The sequence below is a fragment of the Ceratotherium simum genome, chromosome 7 (assembly GCF_057802395.1).
Source record: "Ceratotherium simum simum isolate JZ-2026a chromosome 7, ASM5780239v1, whole genome shotgun sequence".
In the NCBI taxonomy this organism is placed as follows: domain Eukaryota; kingdom Metazoa; phylum Chordata; class Mammalia; order Perissodactyla; family Rhinocerotidae; genus Ceratotherium; species Ceratotherium simum.
Genome location: NC_141906.1, coordinates 19,253,277 through 19,272,860, shown reverse-complemented (window position 1 = coordinate 19,272,860; position 19,584 = coordinate 19,253,277). Strand labels below are relative to the sequence as shown.

Here is a 19,584-nt window from a genome sequence, read left to right as displayed (position 1 = left end):
GGCGGGGCTGTGGACAGACAGATCTTGGCCCATTGTAAGGAAGTGCTTTCTAACAGTGGAATGGATCATGTTTTGTTCACCTTGTGTTTGTGTGCTTAGCACTGGCCTGGCCCAGAGGAGGTGCTTGGTAAATATTTTTTGGATAAATCATTCGATGCTGATGTCTTGTTCAGAAATGTAGTGAGCTCTCTATCACTGGAGGTATTCAAGCAAAGTCTGTCTCAGTGAGAGGATTGGGGTGTGTAGTCTTTAAAGTCCTTTCCAGCCGGGACACTCCGTGGTTCTATAATTGAGAAAAAGCTTATGGTAACTTCTTTTATTATTATGACGCATGTGGGGCTTCAGACAGCCTTGGGAGGGAAAGGACAGGCGTGAGGACACACACACACACACACACAGAGTCACTCAGCTGCCGCTCTCCCCTTTGTTGGCAGAGCCTCGGTTGTATAGAATGGATGGTGGATATGGGCCTATGGTAGGCAGAATTTGTAAAATGTTCCCCCTCGTCAATCTCCAGACCCTTTGAATATGATGAGACGTCAGTCCTGTGGTTATGGTGTGGTATATGTCACCATGGACCTGAAGATAGGGAGGTCACCAGGGTGAGCCTGATCTAATCGCATGAGTCCTTAGAGCAGAGAGCTTTCTCAGGCTGGTAGTGGATGGGGAAGTCAGAGACTCGGAGCACCAGAACCATGTGCCACGCCTGGCTTTGAAGATGGAGGAGCTGTGTGCAAGAATCAGAGAATGACCCCTGCCCAATGCCAGCAAGGAACCTGGGACCTCAGTGTATGGTCACAGGGAACTGAATTCTGCCAACAACCTGAATGAGCTTAGAAGTGGATTCTTTCCAGATAATCACATCTTGATTTTGGCGTTTTGATACCCTGAGCATGGAGCCCAGCCAACTACTGAGACTTCTCACCCACAGAACTGTGAACCAGTAAATGGGTGTTGTTTGAAGCCACCAGGCTTGTGGTAGTTTGTTGTGCAGCCATAGAAAATGAACACAGGGCCCTCCTCTTGGGCTCCATTTAGTTTTTCCAATTTTCTTAGATATAAGCTCAGCAGTTAGCTCTGTTATTCCAAGCCCTTTCCCAAGGTGAGTGGGCCCTGAGGAGTTGCCCCATCTGTTGTTAAACCCATCCCTGGTGCCTGCAGTCTGAGCTCCCAGCCCACGGATGTTCACCTGTGATGATCTGGGGCTCACTTGAAGACCAGGCTGGAGCCATGATGAATGTCTTCAAGGAGAATTCTCTGGGCACCAGCTGGTGGATATTGGCTTCCTCACTGGGGCAGAAACATTCCTAGAACAAGCCTGGTTGGCTTAGGCAGCCTTCCAGCTTTATGATTATGGTGTTTTGTTTTGTTCTTTTTTCTTTCTTACCTATTGCTCACCTTAGATGTCACCTTGCTTCTCCTTGGCAGGGTTGGCCCTCAGGCAGCATTGGCTGAGGATGTGGGGGTGAAGTTGGCATAGAGATAAAAACAGTGACCTGGCAGGCATGTGAGTGATACAGAAGCTGGAATCTCATGGGACCTGGCTGAACCTGTGAGAATGTGACAAGGAGCCCAAAGTAAAGGCTCTTCTTCTAGGTGTGAACATCCAAAAGATGCCAAAGTGAGAACCTCATTGCTCAAGGTGAATCTGCCTCTGAGGAATGATTGACTGGCATGAGTTGGCATCTTCCTTGGGGCAGGATGCTTGGCCCAGCTCTGTGTGATGGACGGATGGCAGGCTGGGGAAAGCCTGGGCTGGAGGCTCCCAAAGTTCAGGCTGAGTTTCCTAAACAACCCAGTGCATCTGTTATGCAGGGCCAGGGGCAGGGCAAAGACTCCTGAAAAGGGGCCACCTCCACCTTCCAGGTGTAAACAGCCTTGTCCCCAAAGAGGTGATAACGTGGGTGGGCAGATAAAGACTGGAGAGCCATGGCAAGAGGTGGGTGCATAGATAGGGGAGGGAACTGTGGTTCCTGAAAAATCAGAAATGGGTCTATGAGAAGGAGACCTGGCCAAGAGTGAGGAGGAAGACAGCTGCTTCCAGGTGAGTCATAGGTCTGTCTGGGGATCAAATGATTTCTCTGCACCCTATAGATGTCCCTGGTGCCTGGAGAAGAGGAGGGGTCTGACGGGCTCTCGTGGATTATGATCGTCATTGAGTCCTTTCCTGGTGGCTGTCGGCCATGGTTGTGGTAGGATAAGTACCCAGGAGGCTGCTGGTCCCTCTGGCACAAAGTAGGGCAGGTAGTCAGCTAGTTTCTGGCATTGGACACCTCTGGGTGGTGATGCTGGGGGCTGGGTTCCATTGGGGGCAGAAAGAGACATGGGAGAGGGGAGTGCTGATGGCCTCACCTCACTGCTAGTTAACTCCCTTCCTGGGCATTCTAGGACTTGGGGTGGTGTCATTTGAAATGTTACTCTTTACTTAACAAGGAAGGTTAGTGTTCCCAAATCAGCATTGCAAATCAGCCTGAGCTTGTGGCATTTTAAACCAACCTTGTGCCCACGTCCCCAAGAGTTGGCAAAGTCATCTTTTGATGCCAAAGTGACGGGTCCAGAGGGACCCGAAATTGCTGCTGATCGAGCCCTTTCCCATAAAGCAGGATACAGATCTGTGCCCACCCTGGCAGCAGCAGCCAGGATGGCACATGTCAGGCTTGAGGAAGGAGCCGCCGGGGTGATGGGGTAGAGCGGGTACCAGGGAGAAGGGAGGCTAAGGATTATGTGCCACCTTGCCATGTGACTTTGTGTAAGCGCTTTTCCATCTCTGGGCTCCTGACTCCTTCTTTATGAAAAAAGGAGGTGGTTGACCATCATGATCTCTTCTGGCTCCAATGCCCCAAATTTCTAACTCTGAAATACAGTGGGATTGTCTCTGTGTGACCCTGTTCATAGTCCTTCCCGAGACTACTCATATGCTGGGACTTAGGGTTGGGGTTATCTGAAGATACCATGCTGGTTGATTTGACATTGTCCTCGCTTCTCCTGCCCTTGGCGTTAGACCCCTGTGGCATGGTCTTCCCTCTGTCTCCTGAGTCATTTGCCCACTCGAATGCTCTGTGTGCCTTGCAAACACAGCCCACGGCACTTCTTAGTGACCACAAGGAGGGGCGTCTGGAGGGCTGTTCTGTACCTCATGCACAGAGACGTGTGTAAGAGGAAGGCGTAAATAATTAGAAACTTCTAAATGGTAGGGCCAGCACCACTGATTAATCAGAGCAAAATTCTCCTGCCATGTATATAACAAAGACTCTTTCTCGCTCGCTCCAATTAGCTGCTGATGTCTCCCACTTTTCCTTGTCCTTGGCTTTTAGAAAGAAAAGTTTCAAGATGATTCGGTCCCAGTCCCTGTCTCTGCAAATACCGACGCAAGATTGGAAGGGCCCCCCGACAGCCAGTCCGGCCATGTCTCCCACAACCCCTGTCACTTCCCAGCCCATGCCAGCGCCCTATGCTGTGCCCGAGTTCCAGCGGGTCACCATCAGCGGAGATTACTGTGCCGGGGTAAGGTGTCTCTCACTCCCCGCTCTCTGCGGGCTCCCTGGGGGCTGTGAAGTATGTGCTTTATGCAGAAGTTGGGGGCCCTTGGGCCACTGGGGTCATGCCCAGCCCTGAAGCCTGGCCTGGTCTGTGAGTGTCTGGGAGGTGGCGGGCGGGAGGCACAGGAGTCTGAAGAGAAGAAGGGTCCTAGCCAACGTTGTGAGGTGTGGGTGTGTCTAAGGCGCTACTCATCCCTGTGAAGAGGGCCTTGGGCTGTGGGCTGGCACACTGTGGCTGTGGCCTGTAAGTTCCATATGTTCTCTGGGCCCAGAACGCTGCTCTCTGTTCCTGTAGCCCATTGAGGAAGGTGCTGGCTTGGGCCCTTTAGTGCTCCCAAACGTTGAATGGATTCAAAGTCCCGGTGTTGGTTGATTTATGTGAAATCAATTATTGCTGATTCAGCTCTTTCTAAGTGCTTAGAATTAGTATCCTTAAATGCAGGCTAGACTCTCCCAACTGGGAAGAGAGGGTCTTGATGAGAAAGTGAACAAGATTGGTTTACACCAAGTTAGTTAACTCAGTCCCTGAAAATGTGCTAATTTCACCTGGTGGATGATGCGTTTTGATTGCTTCTTTCTTGAAGAGAAGTATCCCTTAGTGCCAGGCTGAAGTCTTGTTCTATCTCCCTGGCCCTCAATCTTCCATGCCTCAGCTGGCCTTGTTATTCTCTCTTTATCTCTTCTTTTTAACACTAGTTTTAGAATATATAGTATATCTGAGAAAGCAAACGGCTTACTACTCTTCTTATAAATTTTCTCCTAGCTTTAAAAAAATTTTTACTTTTTGTGCATTAGAGAATCCTTGCATATGGTACACAATTTAAAAGGTACAAAAATTATACCAGTCCTCCAGCCACCCAATTCCCCTCCTCAGAGGCAACCCTTGGTTTCGGTTTCTTGTGTGTTCTCACATAGATGGCCTATGTACTTACAATTAATTATGCGCACATAGTTCATTTATTTACTTGTACACAAATGGAAGTTTACTGCACACATTATACAGACCCTAGCTTTTTTTACTTAACAGTATATCTTGGAGGTAATGCCATATCAATATGTAAAGAACTTCCTTGCTCTTTTTTATAAGTGGGTAGTATTCCACCGTGTGGATGTACCGTACTTTATTTTATCTAAGTTCCTAGGGCTGGGCATTTTGGTGGGATTGGAAGGGGTGCAGGCCTTGTGTGAAGATGCAGCTTCCTGACCAGAAGCCTTGGTGTCCACCTGGCCAGTAGAAAGGGAGAGTAGAGGTGGGCTGACAGCCAGCTGAATGGGAGGACACTGGCCTGGTGCATTAACTGGCTTCTTTCAGTCAGTCTCCTGGCTGGCACAAAGTAGGGCACAGAGCCCCTGAACTGGGCAGTTGGTCCCCAGAGAGCTCCAAGTCCGTGAGAGGCAGGTGGGCCTTACAGATCGCCTTGGCCCCCAGTGGGTTTGTGGCTGGGCATGGGGCCTGCAGTGGCTACAAGTTGACCGGTGGCTGCTGGTCCCCTGGGATCCTAAGCACCCTCTCTGATATCTTCAACCATGGCCTGAGCCCCATGCCATGCTGAGTCCATCGGTTCTGCAGACAGAGTGTTTGGCTTTGTTGTGGGCAGGGGCATATTTTCTGTCTAAGGTGTTTGCCTCTGCTCACTTATTCCTGCTGCTCTCAGAAGCCATCCACTGGAAGGTGTAAAATGGAATTAACACACCCCAATGGGGGCACTTGGCATCAGGAAGGAGAAGCTACTTCCTTAACAGAAACCAAGGACTAACATTTAGTAAAAGTATAAAAACATGCATGGGAAAGATATATACCAACTCCCTTCCTCTGAGGATGGAGTGGGGTGGAGGAGGGGGGAGAGTCGAGTTTTAGCTGTATCTGTGATGATTTATTTATTCAAACATACAAGAGATCTGAAACGATGAAAAATATTGAAATTGTTAGATCTGGAAGGTAGATACACGAATGTCTGTCATATTCTCTTCAGTGCTTGTCTGTATGTTTAACATATTTCAAAACTAAAAATGATCTTTTAATTGAAGCAGAGGAGGACACTTCCAGGCCCCAGCCCTCCCCACTCTGTGCTCTGCCGGCATCTTGTGCCTCCCTCTGCTGCCTCAGGTAGCCCCTGTTATGACCGTCGGTTAGCTGCACGCCTCCCCAAGCGTGTTTGGATTTCTGCCATACACGCCCTTCCCAAACAAAGATGAATGAGCCCACTGGAAGGTGGGAATTGATCTCATTCATCGTTGAGTACGAAGCAGCTCTGGGAAGCAGAGCATCTTTAGGCTTTGGGAATCGATCAGATCAGAGTCTGAAGTTTGACTTTGTAACTTCCTGGCGAGTGCTTTATCCTCTCTGGGTCTCAGTTTCCCCATTTGTAAAATGGGCTGCAGTGAGGACTGAAATGAAATCTACAGAAAGGGTCGCACATAACACATGCCAATAAGTGCTTGTTGACTGGGCTGGTTGGGGTGATTACCAGACCATCGGAAGCCTGGGGTTAGCAAAGCAGCAGACTGAGGATGCAGAAGTTTTTATTTTTACCTCCGAAAAACCCTTGTATTTTCTCAACTGAAAAATAATGGTACTCACGCTCATCAGGGTTGCGGTCCAGGCTTTGCCTCTTCATATGCTGCGTGCAACAGCAACTTTGTGGTTCAATCAGCAGCTCTTGAGGCTGGCCTTGGGGTGTGCAGGCCAGGTACCTGCCTCTCTCCAGCAGCCGTTAACTCTCTTTCTCTGTCGGGGGTCCCCAAGGCCACCCCTGGGGTTCAGCGAATCGCTAGGAGGACTCCTAGGATTCAGCACATGGCTGTACTCATGACTAGGATTCATTACAGTGAAAGGATGCAGAGCAATGTCAGCACAGGGAGAGGGCATGTGGGGCGGGGTCTGGTGGAGGCCAGCTGTAAGCTTCCCGGGGCCCTCTCCCAGTGGAGTCACCAGAACACACTTGATTACTTCAGCATCGAATTGTGACAGCATGTGTAAAGTGTCGTCTACCATGGAGCTCACTAGACACTCAGCGTCTAAGGTTCTTACTGGGGCTGGTCACACATCTGCATAGCACATCCCCAGATCCCAGACTCCCAGAAGGAAATCAGGTGTTCAGCATAAACCAAGGTGTTTGTACAAACAGTTTAGGCACTGCAAACCACTCTGATTAGTCAGGGAATGGTGGGAATGCTCCCGAAAAAAATCCCCAAGTTTCCAACTGCCAGCCAAGGGCCAATGTTGCAGCAAATCTTGCTAAAGACAGCGGTCTCAGCATAGCTGTGTGAACGCTCTTCCCTTCTGCAGGTCACTGTGGAGGACTATGAGCAGGCTGCGAAGAGCCTGGCCAAGGCCCTGAAGATCCGGGAGAAGTACGCCCGGCTCGCCTATCACCGCTTCCCACGGACCACTGCCCAGTACCTAGGTCATCAGTGGGCGGACACTGCACCTCCAGAAGAGGGCCTCCCAGGTATGGCGCTGTGGCTGCGGTGGGGTCCAAAGTGGGGCCCCAAGAGTTGGTCAGGACTTTTTACTGACTGGATGTATTTCCCCCAGATGATGTTTTAAGGGCAGAGCCCTGGTATTGGCTTCTCCACACCGATGTTCGCTGGCTTCCCCAGCGGATTGATTCAAGGCACTGTGTGCACCTTGCCCTGGGGAGAGCTGAGCTGCAGAAGTTAAGAGAGAGATGAAAGACAGTCCCTGATCTTGGGAGTTCTCAGGGACACAGGCAGTCCCATGCTGGATATTTAAAACAACACGATCAGACAGTAAATGTCGAATCGAAAGTAGGCTCTGGAGTCAAACACATCAGCATTCCGATCTAAGCTCGGCCACTTTCTTGGGCAAGGTATTTCTCCAATCCTCAGTTTCTCAATCTGTAAAAGGGGAATAATAATAACATCTCTCCCCTGGGCCTGGTGTGAGGATTAACTGAGAGAATGCACGTGAAGGACTTAGCACAGTTCTGGCATCTAGTGCATGGTCCGTAAATGGTAGCCACGTTTCTGCTGTGGAGTTCAGGGAAGGGGAGATCTGAGAGGGCAGGATGGTTTCTGGTGGAGTCTGTTTGGCCTGTGAAGGACCCAGCAGCAGTAGAGGCTGTAAGTAATATGAATGAAGACAATAGGAATCCTTGATCTTGAACGTTGGTGATGGGGGGTCAGATGAGGGCCTGGTGTTCTGTGCCAGTGCCCAGGACCCTGGCTGCCCCCTGGGTGTGGTTGGTGCCAAGATGTCTCCAATCTCTGGCTTTCTTGAGGCTCTGAGACCTGGACTTTGAACATCTGTTACTACCTGGGGCCCTGGGTACATCTCAGTCTTTCTGGGCCCATTTCCTGTCTGTGTAAGGGAAGTTGATCCCACCTGCCCCAGTTTTGGCAAGGGCAGACAGGAATAACTGTCAAATGTGTACTTTATACAAAACAGAGGACCCAGGGGTCCTGGGCCTGAGTGTGGGGAGGTGGAGGCTGTGGCTTCACCCAGGCCTTTGTACTGGCTACATCTCACAGGCCACTGGCTCCCTTTAGGGACTCCAGAGCTGGCCTATGGCCGTGCCTGATGCGGGGACATCAGTCCCCAGCTCTGCACTGTTTTGGCCTGTGACACCTCACATCTGCTCTAGGGGCAGCCCGTTCCAAGCACTGATGGGGGCCACCCAGCTAGGTCACCCTGCCTTGGTTGCCTCCTTTGATGAGGATTCCAGGGTTTCCTCCTGCCTGGGCTGGCAGCAGGGCAGCTGGATCCTACATGGGGTTGGCTGATGTGCAGAGTTGAAGCCTCCAGTTCTGCTATTTAGCACAACCTGTTCCTTGGCCAGAGACAGAGCTTCTCGAGAGTCAGGAAAACTCATTACGAGAGTAATGAGAATAATGCTTTATAATTATTTGTTGGGCATTACTGTTTACAAAGCATTTTTCTATACCCAATATTGCAGCCCTCACAATAGCCCATTAAGGCAGGGGGTGTTATCCTCAGATGAGCAGGCAGAATCAGAGAGGTAAAGTGGTTTGCTCAAAATCTCAAAGCTGGGAAACAGCCAAGAGATGTTTTCTGCCTCCTGTGGTCTAGCTCAACCTGCAGCTGTGGGGACAGACAGCTCTGTCGTTGGTATTCCCTGCTCTGTGGGAGAAAAGCTCCCTATTCTCCACTCGTTTGGGGGGCAGTGGCTTCTTCCTCTAGCCCCTTCACTGCCCTGGGCTCAGGAAGCTGTGGGAGGACAGGGACAATTATTTCCACTGGGCAGTTCCAGGTGCTGTCTGTTCTCTTATTAGGAGAAGACACAGCTGCCCTCTTGAATATGCCTGGCATCCCTGAAGGGCCCAGGAGGCTGAAGCTCATTTCAGTTAAATTTAAAAAGTGTACTGAAGTGCCAGCCATGTGCCAGGGACTGTTCTAGGAAGTGGGGTTGCAGCAGTGAACAAAACAGACATATACGACCCAAGATCAATAGGGGAAATTATTTTACATAGCAGTAAGTGCTAAGGAGACAAAATGGAGCAGGGAGGACGGTATGGGATGTCGGGGCAGGTGGGGTGGGTGGGGCTGGGTGGGTGTTAGACAGAATGACCAGGACAGGCCTCACTGGGAAGGCGACTTTTGAGCCCACGCGAGCTCACAAGGTTGGGGGCACTTTGCTATCATTCAATCCTGTTTTGCAGACTTCTGCCCTCCCCCAAAGCCCCAGGAAGACCCGTACTGTCTAGATGATGCTCCCCCCAACCTGGGCTACCTGGTCCAGATGCAGGGGGGCATCCTTTTCGTGTATGATAACCAGAAGATGCTGGCTTGCCAGGAGCCCCACAGGCTGCCCTACCCTGACCTGGAGACCTACACGGTGGACATGAGCCACATCCTGGCTCTCATCACTGATGGCCCCACGTAAGCCAGCTTTCTCCGTGTCCACCTCTCTTTGCAGGGGTGCTGGGTGGGTGCACGGGTAGGAAAGGGCTGGGAAAGTCCAGCTAGGCGACCCTTTTGCTCTGGGATCTCCCGCACTTAAACAGTCCCAGAAAGAGAGTGGTTTCACCTTTTCCCAGTGCAATAATTCTCCATTGTAGGCTGGCATAGTCTTAGAGTTGGTACTACTTGTCTCTCCTGCGTGTGTAGGTGTGGAGCTTCTGTTTGCTGGTGGCCACCTGTGCACTGTAAAATGGCTGTCCCCACTCGCCCCAGGCAGGACAGCAGCCTTGCAGAGAGTCACCAGCCCAGGGCATTATCGTAGGTGGTGAAGTGATGGAGACTGTTGCTGCAGGTGTTGGGTTTTCTGTGTTTTTGGAGGGGAGCGCAGGGAGCCTGGCAACTCTGTGCCATGACCCCCATGATGCTTGTGGGCTTGGCTTGAGCCAACCCGGCAGACAGTCTTGCTGTTTTTGGCCCCTCACTTCTTGGAGAGCACTTACGCTCATCAGCAATGGAGGTTCAGGATGCCCGGACCCTGAGCCTCCGAATGGCTGGCCTGGGAGTGCCCAGGCGGGACTGGGATTCTGGGGGAGGGAGAGGGGGTTGGTCACAGCCAAGGAACTTCTCTCTCGCCCTGCCTTTTGGGTTTTGCTGAGAATGGATGTGATGCCAGTCTCCAAGGGAGGAGAGTGGGCGCCAAGGGGAGGGGCAGCATGCGTCTTGGTCCTCACTGATCTGAGGGCAGAGCTGAGACCTGGGAGGGGAAAGAGCAGTTCCTGGAGGCCCACCTCAGCCAATGTGAGGAGGAGCTGCGAGGGGAAGCCTTGGGAGGGCGGGAACGAGGGTGTGTGAGCAGTGACTGTCCTGTCCCAGAGGCTGTCAGGGAGAGTCCTGCTGGCGAGAGGGACTTGAGACTCTCCCACAGTCCACTCTGGGCTCATCTCAGCAGAGCAGTGATGGTGCTGTTCCAGGGGCGGCAGCCACTCCCTGTGAAAGTCAGAGGGATTGGATGCCAAGGGAGCTGCTGTTTGCATGGGGGCCCAAGGAAGCAGGGTGGCGTGATTTGTGGTTGAAGGTTCCATGTGGCTGTGGGCACAGGCATGTGGCCAGGCACCCGGGCTGGGTGTGGCTGGCAGTTGGCAGAGAGCAGTGAGCACCCCCACCCACAACGGTGGGGCATCAGTCCTTGCAGAGATTTCTGTCCTAGTAACACACATCCCCACATTTCTAATCCACCCACAATGCAAAAGATCCTCCTTTTGTCCTGAAACCTCAGACTTGAGAGGTCCTCGGGTCTTGGGGCTTCGGGGATGTCATTGGTCAGAGGGCGGTTCCTCTGCACCAAGGTGGGCAGGTCACACCTTATAGTTTGACAGTGCTACCGATCATCTGGGCAGAAGCTAAACTCCTTTCAAGGAATTAAAGGCAGCTGAGGATAGATGGGAACATAGAAAGAAGGAAGGGATGAGGGAGGGAGACTTTTATTGAGTGTCCACTATACTCAGAGGTACGCCCTTCACGCCCATAAGCCAATGTAACCCTTACTTCAGCCTTGGGGATTCCCATCTCCATATTTGTTCATGGCAAACAGAGGCTCAGATCAGTTGCCTAAGCATGTGAAGCTAGAAGTCAAAGAACCTGTACGAGGTTGCAAAGTCAGCGCTGTACTGCCCTGAGTCTTGACTCTCCACCCATTTCACAGAGCACACGGATATGATTACACAGTTCAGCAGGGTCTGTAGAAAGCTGGGACCTCCTTATCCCTCCCTGCTCCATCCTGACCATCCACCTTATGGCTGGTCCCCACAGACACTGGAGGTCTCCAAACTGGAGAGCTTGATGCGACTTCTCCTCAACTGTGGTTTCTCCCCCTTCCCAACCTGCAGGAAGACATATTGTCACCGGCGACTGAACTTTCTGGAATCCAAGTTCAGCCTTCACGAGATGTTAAATGAAATGTCTGAGTTCAAAGAGTTGAAGAGTAACCCCCACCGAGACTTCTATAATGTGAGAAAGGTGCGTTAGTGGGCCAGTGTTCAGAGCCACCCTGCCACCCCGGTCCCCCTGCCAACCCACTGGGATGCCCTGAGCCAGGCAGGGGGTAGTCCCCTGTGTGGCCTTCCTTGGCCAGAGGAGTGTGATGTGTGTATGCAGAAGGAAGACTGTTGAGTTGCCTCCCTTGTATCAGGCTTTGCCTCAGATGGTAGTTGGTAAGACTCTAGGTGGAAACCTTTGTCCATGTTGTATATCTGTTGGGATGCGGCTTCTTCCTTGGAAAATAGGGCATGACCTGTTAATTGGTCATAAGAGGCCAGGCTACTTTTAACGTAGAGAATGTATTAAATTCATCATGGAGAGAAAAAGTTGTCATGACCTCTTTGGACTTGGGAGTTTGTGGTTTTGCTTCCCTCTGGATCAGGTGTATTTAAAGAAAAGCCTCCGACATGCTCCTAGTCTGCCCCTCCCCTAGAGTGGACGAGCAGAGTGGCCTGGCCTCAGCAGCCCACAGGGGCTGCCCCCGGGGCAGCTGTGGATTTTAATGATCGCGGCCTCCAGCTTTTCCATTTTCTTCCATTTCACAAATATACGGTGAGGTATGAGATCAGTGCTAAGCATGGGGCATTTGATGTTGAACAAGAGTCACTTCCTGTCCAGAAGAAGTTCCCAGTCTATTACTGTTAGTGTGCTAAGTGTTGTGACAGGGGTGGCTTTCAGGAAGAGGTCAGAACAGAGCTGACTTAAAGCATGAGTAGGAGTTAGCCAGGCAGAGGAGAATGGGGTAGGGAAATGGAAGTGATGGCATTCCAGGCAGAGGCAACAGCATGTGCAAATACCTGTTGCATATGGAGGAGCGACAGAGCATATGAGAGAGGAGAGAGACTGAGTCGTGCGTTGTCGTGACTGCCAGAAGCGCAGTGTGGCAGGAGCTCAGGGGTTGGGGGAGAGGGAGCGGTGCGTTGTGGGGAGAGCGAGGTTGCTGAGCATGTGAGGTTCTGGATCACGCAGGCGCCCATGGGCTTCTCAGAGGAAGCAGGAAGGCCGGCCGGGGTATGGTAGCGAGCTGGGAGAGAAGCTCATGGGGGAAGGGTAGGGATTAGGCTTTGCCTGGAGGGGGGATTGCCAAACCCGAGCTGAGTCACAGTGGGGCCTCATCTCCAGAGGGGCCTCTGTCCCAGGTGGAACTTCTTGAAGACTGCCCCTCCCTGGGGTCAGCTTTGATAGGGGAGGGTAGGCCAGGGGAGGATGAGGCTCCTCTGGGAAAGCCCAGCTCAGGCCTCCGGGGCCTCCTGGCTGGGACACTCAGCAATCCTAGAGGGAAGGCCCCCTCCAGGGAGGCCCCAAGGTCACCTCTTCTAAGTGTCATGAGATCGGGCATGGATTCCCACATGAATAGGATCAAGAGCCTTAACAGTGGGAGTTTGGCTTCTGCTCATGGGCTGTGCGCCTTAGGGAAGTATCTTGGGGATTTCTAGGCAGGGGTGAGATGATGTGTGTTAGACACCGTCTACCTGGCATTTTCACCTTCAAGTATTGTTCCTTCTCTGTGAGCCTTGGGTGTTCAGACAGGTGGGTGCCCCAGTCACTGTGCCAACTCCTCTCAGCCCTGCCTGAATGCACCCTATTCAGCATTCAGCACCTGCCTAGATGGGCATCCAAAGAAACTCTTCACCCAGCCCAGCGCAGCCCTGGCCTCTATGTACGTGAACGCTCTGGGCCTGACTGCTTCCTGCTGCCCCGGGCAAGGTGTCCTTGCTGACGGCGCTTGCTCCGACACTGTTTGCTTCTGAGGTGGGGCCCCAGTGGGCGTTCCTGGGCCAACCAGGGCATGCTCTGAGGCAGGAGCTGTGCGTGGCCGTGGGTCTGTATGGGTGGCATTTGTGAAAGCACCTGCAGTATCACAGCAGGTCGTGGGTTATGACACCACAGGGCCCAACCAGCAGGACTGTGTAACAGACAGTTGTTTTTTGTTCAGAGCTAAGAACGAGGTGCTGAGTGTGTTTGCTGCTTGGGAGTTGGGTAGAATTAGGCCTTATCCACTTTGATTTAAGTGTTATAGCAGAGATAGCAAATAGGTTTCATCTTCTGTGCCAAACTTGACCACTTGGGAGTGGCTACCCAAGGCTTCTCCTGAGGCTTAGTGGGATGAGTGCTGTAATTGATTATTGATGTCTGCCCTGGGTATGGAGGTCAGTGTTGGCTTAGGGGTCAGGTATTGGCCAGCTCTGTTTGGAAATTACTGTTTGTTTAGACCTGAATCTTAGGTGAAAGCAAGAAGGCGCTCAGATCTTCGTGAATTGAAAAGACTAATATCCAATGACAGGCTCTTTTACTTGTTCCTAAAATAATCACCTTGGAGATTCTGAAGTTTGGATCGGATTCTTCCTGGATTGTCCAGTTGTTTTTCTCCCTCATCTTGTGACTCGTGGGTGTAAGGACAGGCTGCACCCCTTGCAGTGTGTTGTTGGTATGCTGGAGGACACAACCAGAAAGCCCAGAATGTGCTAAGTCACGCTGAGATAGTTGAGCCCAGCTGTGTCTGGCCGAGCTAAGCCGGGCTGACCTTCTCCTGTGCCTCCCACATGAGCCCAGCCCATCCCTGAGGTACCTCAGCCTTTCACTGTGCTCTGGGTGCTGTTTTAGATTTTGGTGCTTTGAATTGTTTCATTGCTCTGATGTCTAGTGGTCTGTCTTGCTGGTGGGAGTGGCAGCATTAATGGCAGAAAGGGCCCTGATGAGTGAGTGATGTGGCCAATGACACGGGCTGGCTGGTATAAAGTAAATCAAATGTCCGGTTTGGCACGACTTGGAGATGCCTGGCCAGCTGTGGACAGCATTCCCTGGCCTAAGGTCAGCCGCCTCCTCACCCCAGCCCTGGCAGAGTGCCCAGTTGGCTCCAGCAGTAACGGCAGAGTGCAGTCTGGCCTGTGAGGCTGCTGCCACCCTCCCTGGGGACCTCCCTTAGGCCCCTTGGGCTCATGGAAGGGGAGTCAGGATGCCCACTGTGTCTTCAGGCCATCCCTCAGACTAGCCAGGGCTCCATTTCTTTAGGACTGGTGGCTGAAGGAAATGCTCTGGGGATTCCAAGAGAGGTCAATGGCAAGAGTGGGATTTCATGGGGCATTTGGTGGACCCTCAGGGTTATTTGAGGATGTGGATATCATTGAAACTATTGGAACCTACCACACCTGCTCATTGGTTCATCCATCCATCCATTGATTCAACTAATACTTCATACCAGCCTGAGGCATAGGTGCTGGAGGTTTAGCTGCATCAGACATGGTCACTGTCCTTGAGGAGTGAGCTCCCGGTCTAGTGACAGAGTAGACAGAAAACTATTAGAGTGGATCAGGAGGACATGTACCAGAATGGGAGTGTCTGTGCTAGGTTCCCAGGCAGGCAATGGAAAAACTGATCAGTTGTGCTTGGGGGATAAGGATTGGCTTCCAAGTGGAGGAGGTCATAGGAAATTTCCAGGTGGATGAGATTGGTGAGGAGGAAGGAAGGCATGCCAGGCTGAGGAAATGCATGGACCAGGTGGCATGGTGTGGAATGGCATGGTGCCCCAGGCACCTGTGAGTGGTGTGGTGGCTGGAGCATAGAGCAGGGCAGTGGCGTGGTGAGAGTTAAGGTTTGAAGTCAGCCTTGAATCCTAGGCTCAGGGGCTTGGGCTTTATCTTGAAGACTTGGGGGCCATTGCTGCTTTGTTAACAGGGGAGTGGCCGGATCCAACCTATGTTTTAAAAAGGTCTCTTGATGCTGTAAGGAGGTGGATTGGGCAGCAAGGCTAGAAGGAGGAAGATCAGTTCCCAAGTCTAGAGGAGAGATGGGGAGGGGGATCCAGGCATTGGTGGAGGCTGGCTCTGTGGCTCATAAGGTGCTGAGGCTCTGCTCTCCACATTGAAGGGTGGGTGTCCTAACTCTTGTGGCCAGGGGAGGTGGCCTGGCTCATGGGCTGCTGGACACTGTATTGCAGGTGGACACACACATCCATGCAGCTGCCTGCATGAACCAGAAGCACTTGCTGCGCTTCATCAAGCACACGTACCAGACAGAGCCTGACAGGATAGTGGCCGAGAAGCGGGGCCGGAAGGTCACCCTGAGGCAGGTGTTTGACAGCCTGCACATGGACCCGTACTACCTCACTGTGGATTCACTGGACGTCCACGCGGTGAGTGAGCTGCTGCCCAGGGCTTCAGGCAGTCCTGGTCGGGGACTCAGTCCCCTGGAAAGCAGCCATGACTGTGCTTGGAGCGAGGATGGCTGTGTAAGCAGCTCTTTCTCTTCTTGTCATGGAGACTGTGAGCGGTGATTTGGCCCCAGAGAATAACAGGGCTGGGAGCAGCCATGGGACAGGGGAAAAGATGTGTGACTCTGAAGTCTGACAGGTCCCAGTTCTAATTCTGCTTCTGCCACTTAGGAGTTGTGTGCCCTGAAGCAACTCACTTAAGCTTCTGTTTCTTTGCTTATAAAATGTTGAGTGCTACGTGCCTTGTTGACATGACAAAGTTATTAAAATACTAAATGATGGTGCAGCTGCTATAGAAAACAGTATGGAGTTTCCCAGAAAACAGTATGGAGTTTCCTCAAAAAGTTAAACACAGAATTACCATATATTCCAGAAATTCTACTTTTGGGTGTATACCTGATACTCAAAAGTATTGAAAGTACTAAAACAGATACCTGCATGTCAATGCTTACAGCAGCATTATTTACAATTATTCCACCTTATTACAAAAGGTGGAAGCAACCCAAGTGTCCATCAATGGATGAATGGATAAACAAAATGTGGTATATACATACAATGGAATATTATTCGGCCTCAAAAAAAGGAATAAAGTAGTGATACCTCCTACAACATGGATGAACCTTGAAAACAATATGCTAAGTCAAAGAAGCCAGACACAAAAGGACAAATACTGTATGATTCCACTTATATGAAGCACCTAGAATAGGCAAATTCATAGAGACAGAAAAGAGAATGGTGGTTACCAGGGGCTGAGGGGAGGGGGTCATGGGGAGTTATTGTTTAATGGGTACAGAGTTTCAGTTTTACAAGATGGAAAGAGTTCTGGAGATGGATGGTGGTGATGGTTGCACAACATAATGAATGTATTTAATACCACTATACACTTACAAATGGTTAAAATGGCAAATTTTGTGTTATGTATATTTTACCACAATAAAAAAAAATCTCAGTTAAACAAACAAAACCGAATGAGATAATATGGAGAAAGCGCCTGATGAAGTCTAAGCAGTAATTTGTTGTTGTTAGTGCCATCAAGTTGCTTCTGACTCCTAGTGACCCTGTGTACAGCAGAGTGGAACCCTGCCTGGTCTTTTTGAGCCATCCTCCCACCTTCCGGTGCTGTATCAGACAATGCTCTGCTGCTATTCATAGGGTTTTCATGGCTAATTTTTTTGGAAGTGGGTGGTCAGGTCCTTCCTAATCTCTCTAGTCTGGAAGCTCTACTGTCCACCATGGGTGACCCTGCTGGTATTTGAAATACTGGTGGCATAGCTTTTAGCATCACAGCAACACACAGCCGCCACAGTATGACAACCGCCAGCTGGGTGGTGTGGGAAATGAACCCAGGCCGCAGTGGTGAGAGTGCTGAATCTTAACCACTAGTCCACGTGTACTGGCCCTGAGCAGTACTAGGATACAATTTATTATCGATTGTTCGATAGGCTAGTATTCTCTGCTCACTCAGCCAGCCACGCTCCTAGCCATGGTACCTGGGAGCACCAGGCCTCTTGATTCTCCTTCACAGAGGGTCTCACGAAAGGACCCCAAGGCTCACCAAGTGAGGATACACGGTCCTGGCCCCCGGACTTTCCAAGATTTCACGCAAGAACTGACATAGAAGGCATCTTTCAGTGTGGCCACACTTAAGGCCACCTTGGAAAGGCCTGTAGAGGGGAGTGTGGGGTGACTGCAGAATAGTGTGGTGATCTCGTTGGTGGTCTCCTCTCTCCAGGGCCGGCAGACATTCCATCGCTTTGACAAGTTCAACTCCAAATACAATCCTGTGGGGGCCAGTGAGCTGCGCGACCTGTATTTGAAAACTGAAAACTACCTGGGAGGAGAGTACCTTGCTCGGATGATCAAGGTGAGGAGCTCTCGGCCTCTCCAAGCTCTCCTCTGATACCTGGCAGCATCTGCCTTTGGGCGGGGACCCTGCATGGCCTCCTGTCCTCTTTCCCTTCCTGAGTCCCCATCCGTCCACCATCCAGCCCAGGCAAGGTTCAGGTGCCCATGGCAGGCAAGAGGAGGGGGCAGGTGTCCACCCCCGGCAGTGCTCACAGCATCCAGGCTCACTGCCCTGTTTGTGGCCTGAACTTGGCTGGTTGCAGGTTAGCTCCACTTGGAGATGCTTCTGCTGCCTGGCCTGGTTAAGTGTGTGACAGTGTAGACCCAAGGCCTTCCTTCCCAGGAAGGAGCCCCTGCTGAGGCAGAGTTACTGCTTAGAGGGCAGCAAGGGGATGTAGATCAGGCCTTGCCAGCCCGGGAGCAGGTGGCTGAGGGACCTGCAGGATCGAGCAGCTGGGGTGCTCTTGGGTTGACCTGGCTCTTCTTGGTTCCAGGAGGTGGCCCACGAGCTGGAGGAGAGCAAGTACCAGTACTCAGAGCCGCGGCTCTCCATCTACGGCCGCAGTCCTGAGGAGTGGCCCAACCTGGCCCGCTGGTTCATCCAGCACAAGGTCTACTCACCCAACATGCGCTGGATCATCCAGGTGCCCCGGATCTAGTAAGTGAGGTGGCCTGCTGTCTGCCCGTGCCCTCTGGGGTCTCCAACCTGTCCCGCATCGGCTGCTGAGGCTGCACTATTGAGGGGTGGGGCCTGGTCCAGTGCCAGCTTAGGCCTTTCCTCCCCAGGGATTTTCCTACTGGGAGGGCTGATGGGCAAAGCTGGCCTTGTGACACTTAATCTCTTGTTCTTTGAAGAACATGTATGTGCAAAGGCCTGGTGGGAACCACCACCCATCTTCTCAGTGGGGTTTGAGGATGGATTATCCTTTTGGGTGAGCCTTGGGGTACAAGTGACCTGGTGGTGGCCTATATTGCTGGTCCTGTCCCTGGATATGACTCAGACCACCACTGTTCTCTCTAGTCTGGCCAATGTGGGCTCATGGCTCATGGACGGGCTGGGATGTGTGGTTTAGGGGGACTGAACTGAGTGGCAGAGAGTTTGGATCACTGAAAAATTTGAGGACTCATCTCTCAGACCCTTGGTCAGCCTGAATCCCAACAGCCCACTCCCAGCATGGCCTCTAGCTTGAGAAAGCGCTCAGATGGGCATGGGTAGGTGTTCAGATTGCAAACCAATGCCTAGTATCACAGAACTTGCTGGGAGCTGGAGAGGAGGGGAAGGATCTGTGTTCAAGCCACACCTCTGACTCTACTCTGGGTTTAAATGTGATCACAAGCTGCCTGAGGAAGGAACTGGGGCGGGTCTCTGACAGGCCAAGGGGGCTGCTGGGCCCACCTTAATCAGTGAGTCTTCGCTTTCCCCCAGTGACATATTTAGGGCAAAGAAGCTGCTGCCAAGCTTTGGGAAGATGCTGGAGAACATCTTCCTGCCCCTTTTTGAGGCCACAATCAACCCTCAAGATCACCGAGAGCTTCACCTCTTCCTCAAATATGTAAGTGTGGGTGGCGCCCCCGGTGATGTGCACAGTGGCGGAGGGAGGAGAGGATTCCACGTGGGTTGGGTCAGGCTTCCCTTCTCAGATCCTGTCACTTGTGTGCCCCAGGCATGGGGTTGCCAGCGCCAAGCTGAATTTCTACAATAATGAGCTTGCTCCAGGAGGGGAAGTCCCCTTCTCCTCAGGGGCAGCCCTGGGTGTGTGGCTGGGGTGCTGGGAAGGCAGCAGTGGGAAAGACTGAGGAGTCAGTTCCTGGCCAGGTGGGGCTGGAAAGACTGGATCCTGCTCTCAGCAGCACCGAGTGGCCTCGGGTCTTCAGAAGTGCAGACATTTCAGCGTTTCTGCTTCTGCCCAGAAACAATGGTCCTCACACCTTATTTGGTTAAGTAGACAAGCCCCACAAAATATATTTATCTGGTTAGTTATGGGAGAGGAGGAGAAGGGATGGAGGAGAGACTGAACCAGAAAAGGCATGAAGGGGGCAGGTGTGGTTCCTCCCTCTGGATGCCTAGA

At 51.8% G+C, this 19,584-nt stretch overlaps 1 protein-coding gene across 9 annotated transcripts in view; it reads left to right on the top strand.

Annotated features, from left to right (window-relative positions):
• The window catches only part of AMPD3 (adenosine monophosphate deaminase 3), a 42,667-nt gene that overhangs the window by 13,384 nt on the left and 9,699 nt on the right, over positions 1-19,584 (top strand). For all 9 annotated transcript variants that reach the window (XM_087433218.1, XM_087433217.1, XM_014782947.2 and 6 more), the window contains exons 3-10: positions 3,315-3,504; positions 6,829-6,991; positions 9,183-9,402; positions 11,310-11,439; positions 15,398-15,592; positions 17,403-17,534; positions 18,010-18,173; positions 18,942-19,068. In XM_087433218.1, the coding sequence (XP_087289344.1) occupies positions 3,315-3,504; positions 6,829-6,991; positions 9,183-9,402; positions 11,310-11,439; positions 15,398-15,592; positions 17,403-17,534; positions 18,010-18,173; positions 18,942-19,068 (1,321 nt within the window). The remainder of the gene's footprint in view (positions 1-3,314; positions 3,505-6,828; positions 6,992-9,182; positions 9,403-11,309; positions 11,440-15,397; positions 15,593-17,402; positions 17,535-18,009; positions 18,174-18,941; positions 19,069-19,584) is intronic.